Source organism: Sapajus apella, unplaced genomic scaffold (genome assembly GCF_009761245.1).
Source record: "Sapajus apella isolate SASKATOON/1434 unplaced genomic scaffold, GSC_monkey_1.0 scaffold135, whole genome shotgun sequence".
Lineage (NCBI taxonomy): Eukaryota > Metazoa > Chordata > Mammalia > Primates > Cebidae > Sapajus > Sapajus apella.
This window is the reverse complement of record NW_022437075.1, coordinates 3,343,192-3,347,769: the sequence shown is the minus strand read 5'-3', so window position 1 is coordinate 3,347,769 and position 4,578 is coordinate 3,343,192. Positions and strand designations below refer to the sequence as shown.

At 50.3% G+C, this 4,578-nt stretch overlaps 1 protein-coding gene and 1 non-coding gene across 4 annotated transcripts in view; one reads left to right on the top strand and one right to left on the bottom strand.

Moving 5' to 3' along the window:
* Positions 1 to 1,730, bottom strand: part of DNAAF3 (dynein axonemal assembly factor 3) — a 9,708-nt gene extending 7,978 nt beyond the window's left edge. Inside the window, exons 1-4 of one of the 3 annotated variants that reach the window (XM_032263120.1) lie at positions 1,584 to 1,730; positions 1,390 to 1,478; positions 920 to 1,062; positions 432 to 525 (exon numbers count right to left, since the gene is read on the bottom strand). In XM_032263120.1, the coding sequence (XP_032119011.1) occupies positions 432 to 525; positions 920 to 1,062; positions 1,390 to 1,474 (322 nt within the window). In that variant the 5' untranslated portion in view covers positions 1,475 to 1,478; positions 1,584 to 1,730. Of the gene's footprint in view, positions 1 to 431; positions 526 to 919; positions 1,063 to 1,389; positions 1,479 to 1,577 lie in introns of all 3 variants that reach the window. The other 2 variants (XM_032263122.1, XM_032263121.1) reach the window with 2 other exon arrangements.
* Positions 1,731 to 2,223: 493 nt separating this feature from the next.
* Positions 2,224 to 2,327, top strand: LOC116540058. Its single transcript, XR_004264285.1, has one exon. It is a non-coding gene; the product is annotated as a small nucleolar RNA U13 (small nucleolar RNA).
* The last annotated feature ends 2,251 nt before the right edge of the window (positions 2,328 to 4,578 follow it).

The window sequence follows — 4,578 nt, the reverse complement described above, 5'->3', positions numbered from 1 at the left end:
TTTCACCGTGTTGCCCAGACTGATCTCAAACTCCTGAGCTCAGGCAATCTGCCCGCCTCGGCCTCCCAAAGTGCTGGGATTATAGACGTGAGACGTGAGCCACTGCGACTGGCCAAACTGGAATTTTCTAAGTGGCTCTAAGATATATTATATTTAGCCCCATTTTACAGGTGGGAGAAGCTGAGGCTCTAAGATGACAAATTATATCATAGGGGACAATGATTAATAAATATATTTGAATTTTTTTCTTTTTAGATGGTGTTTCGCTCTTGCTGCCCAGGCTGGAGTGCAATGGCACAATCTCGTCTCCCCGCAACCTCCGCCTCCCGGGAAAATAACCAAATTTTTAAATTGTACCATCGAAATGCCAGAATCCTTCTAGGGAGGGGGAGGAAACCGGCAGTTGGAATGCCTGGGTCCTAGCAACTGACCTTGCAGGCCCATCTTCTCAGGTTCCTCCAGGGCTAGGCTGAAGATCAGCATGTGTCGGGCCACAGCTTCCAGATTATTCTCCAGGACAAAGAACTAGAAGGATGGACAGGGCAGAAAAATTCTGAGACCTGCTTGCCTGGGCCCTAGCAGACCCAGGAGAGTGGGCCCTCAGCCCTCTCCTTCCACACGCCCAGGAGTTCTGTACACCGGCCTCTTCCTTCAAGCATAGGAGTCTGGGTCCCCAGAGCTCTCTTCCCTTCCATTCCTCAGAAGACCTGATCCTTGGGCTCTTCCCCGCCTACAGAACCCAGGAGTTCCAAACCCCAGTCCCTTCCTTCCCCAAGACGCATGGGCTCTCCCAGCGTCCACCTCCCTCAGATCTAGGAGTCTCCAGCTCCTTCATTCCTGGACCTGAGGTTTTAGAATTCCAATCCCCTCCTCCCTCAAGGACTCGGGAATCTGGGGTCTCATCTTCATCCCAGCTCACGTTGAACCTCCTGCGAGGCCAGAGCTTTGCTCGGGACAGGGTCCGCAGCAGGTGGCGCCCATCCACAGAGCCCAGCAGCAGCACATCTAGCTTGGGGACGCTATGCACCGTATCGGCCTGGGAGTCTGGGTCCACAGGAGGACCTGGGAAGATGACAGCAGGTTGGGGCACCATGGTGGTCGCCAGAGCGTCCCCCGTAGCGTCCCCCTACAACAATGGACTACAAATCCCAGTAGGCGACGCGCCCGTGGCCCAGGTTCTAAGGGGAGTTGATTCCTCCGAGCATTCTGGGATTCGTAGTCCGCACACAAGACCTCGGCCCTGCCCTGGAGGCATGCCCTCCACCGTTGGAGCCCTGGAGAACGTTAGCGCGCCCCCTGCCACCGACGCTGGGACTACGAGCTCTGAAAGGCTGTCTGCGCAGGCTGGGAAGGCAAGCGGTGTATCAGACCGTGCGTGCTGGGACTCACTTTCAGCCTGCAGGTCCAGCGCCGGGGACAGGCCCCACCATGACACCGAGCCGAAGCCCATGCCGGAGCCGGCAGGTGTGGTCATCACCCTGCGGAAAAGACATTCTGGGAATCCCACACATTGCTCACCCCGCTCCCCTCTCGCCGCCCTTCACTTCGCTCCCCTTGGCCGCCACATGATACCCTACCCACACCTTTATCCTCCAAATATCCTGGGACGCCCCTTCCCCTCTGCTCAGTGCAGCACTGTGGACCCACGACCCTCCACAACCGCTGGCCAGAGTCCCCGCCCTTTTCGATCAGTGGACCAATGGGTGCATGAGGGCTTGCACCTCGGCGGGCAACTGACCAATGAGAGTTAGCGAGGTCCGCCCGCTACAAACTTTTGGCCAATGGGAACACTGAGGACCAGGCTTCCCCACCCCTAGCAGTAGAGGCCAGGTGGACGCGGTTGTCATGACGACGACACTGGCGGGGCGGGAAGGAGCCGGGTTGGAAGAGGTTGGGGCGGAGTCAGGGTCAGTCCAAATTTCTGGAATGGGCGAGGCCTGGGCTGATTCAAATTTAGAGAGAACGGAGCTTAATCTTATTTCTTGTTTTTTACTTTTTTCTTTTTTCCATCTCCCTTTGCTCGTACGTAACTGAACTTTTATCAATCCAAATAAAGTGAAGTATCTAGACTTTAGACTGCAGACCTCTGAGCCCCCTCCCCGCCCCAGCCCAGCATGGGTTCTACCACACGTAACTGCCCACCGGGGTGCAGGTTATTACAAATTCAGGACTCTTGTGAGCTGGTTATTAGCACAAGCAGTAATAATTTAAACTTACAGCTAGATCCTTTTGTAGTTTCTAAGCGAGATGATTGGGTGTTCACGCGCATGTGTGAGATGCGCCTTCCTCAAATCTTGTTACGACATCGGCACATGACCCTTATGACATGAACAACAAAAAAAATTACACGTAAATGCCGTAATCGTACAGTTAAATGCACTGCATTAAAATAAGGGTAAATCGGCCGGGCACGGTGGCTCACGCCTGTAATCCCAGCACTTTGGGAGGTCGAGGTGGGCAGATCACTTGATGTTAGGAGTTGGAGACTAGCCTAGCCGCGTATCTACCTTAAAAAAATAGGAAAATTAGCAGTGAGCCGAGAATGCGCCATTGCACTTCAGCCTGGGCGGCTGAGCGAGACTCCGTCTCAAAAAAAAAAAAAGAAAAGAAAAGAAAAAGAAAACCAGTATCCCATCTATCTCCCCATTTCTCTTTCCTCAGTCCCTGGCAAACAGGAATCTACTTTCTGTCTCTATGAATTTGTCAGTTCAGGAGATTTCTTATGGATGGAATTCTGCAATATGCAGTCTTTTGTGTCTGGCTTCCTCCACTTGACATAATACTTTCAGGACTCATCCACGCTGAAGCACGAATCAGTGCTTCCTTCTGTTTTTATGACCAAATAATATTCCACTGTTTTTCCCCCTAACCTTTGCAAGCTTCATTCCTTTTTGTAATTCAAGTTATGGCCCAGATCGAACCTCCTCAGGAGGGCTGCCCTGATCACCCTCCCTAAATTATCTCAGCCCTTTTACATTTTTGTCCCAGTGTGGACTGCCATTTGTAATTGTTTTATTCTTCCTACAACTCTGCTTTCTAGTTGAGTCAGGGACCCAAGGACCCCATTGTCATCATCTAAATCAGTCCCAGAATTTAGCGACAGGCTTTCTGGCTATGTGATTCAAAGGATTTCTTTCTTTTTTTTTTTTTTTTTTTTCTTTTTGAGGCTGAGTTTTGTTCTTGTTGCCCAGGCTGGAGTGCAATGGCACGATCTCAACTCACTGCAACCTCCAGGTCCTGGGTTCAAGTGATTCTCCTACGTCAGCCTCCCAAGTAGCTGGGATTACAGCTGCCCACCACCATGCCTGGATAATTTTCGTATTTTTCATAAAGACAGGGTTTCAGCACGTTGACCAGGCTGGTCTCAAACTCCTGACCTCAGGTGATCTGCCTGCCTCGGTCCCCCAAAGTGCTGGGATTACAGGCGTGAGCCACCACATCCTTCCCTGAATTCTCTTAAAGCACAGTTTGGACTCATTTGTCAACAGGGAATAAAGATCATGTTTATTTCATGAGTTTGCTGTGAGGTTTATTATTGGCAGTAATAGTACTAACATAAAGAGCTGACTTCATAAAGACATGCCCTACACCAACGCACACACACACATACGAAAAGTTACTGAATTCCTTTTAAGAAAAATTTAAAATCTCATGGACATTATCATCTGTGTAGCTATTCTAATATCACTTTTCCTATTGGCTACCAGGAAGCTTAGGAGCAAGTTTGTTCGCTGCCTTCTTTTCCAGTATGTGGGGGTACTTTTTTGTCTCATTCTCCACTTAATCTGCTGCTCAGAGAGTTCTCTTGCCAAATTTTTTCTTTTTTGAGACAGTGTCACTCTGTCGCCCAGGCTGGAGTGCAGTGGCGAAATCTCAGCTCACTGCAACCTCCACCCCTCAGGTTCAAGTGATTCTCCTGCCTCAGCCTCCCGAGTAGCCGGGACTACAGGTGTGTGCCACCATGCCTGGCTAATTTTGTATTTTTAGTAGAGATGGGATTTCACTATGTTGGCCAGGCTGGTCTTGAACTCCTGACCTCGTGGTCTGCCCACATCGGCTCCCCAAAGTGCTGGAATTACAGGCATGAACCACCATGCCTGGCCCTCTTGCCAAATCTTATAGGTCTTTGCTCACCACCCAAAATCCTGTATGGGATGAGATGAGGTAGAAGCCAATGGAATGGCTTGCTAGAAACAGACTAGAAGCCAGCATTCCTTGAAAGAACAATGAAGTCAGACGCAGTGGCTCATGCCTATAGTCCCAGCTACTCAAGAAGGATCCTCAGGAGTTTGAAACCAGCCTGGGAAACATAGTGAGACCCCATCTCTACAAAAATGGAAAAATAAAAAATTAGCCAGGCATGGTTGCATGCACCTGTGGTCCCAGCTACTAAGAAGTCTGGGGCAGGAGGATCCCTAAGTCTAGGAGGTTGAGGCTGCAGTGAGCTGTGATTGAACCACTGCACTCCAGCCTAGGGAAAGAGTGAAAACCCCTGTCAAAAAAGAAGATAGTAAAGAAAGAAGGAAAGAGGAAAGGAAAGGAAGGGAAGAAGGGAAGAAGGGGAGGGGGGAGGGGGGG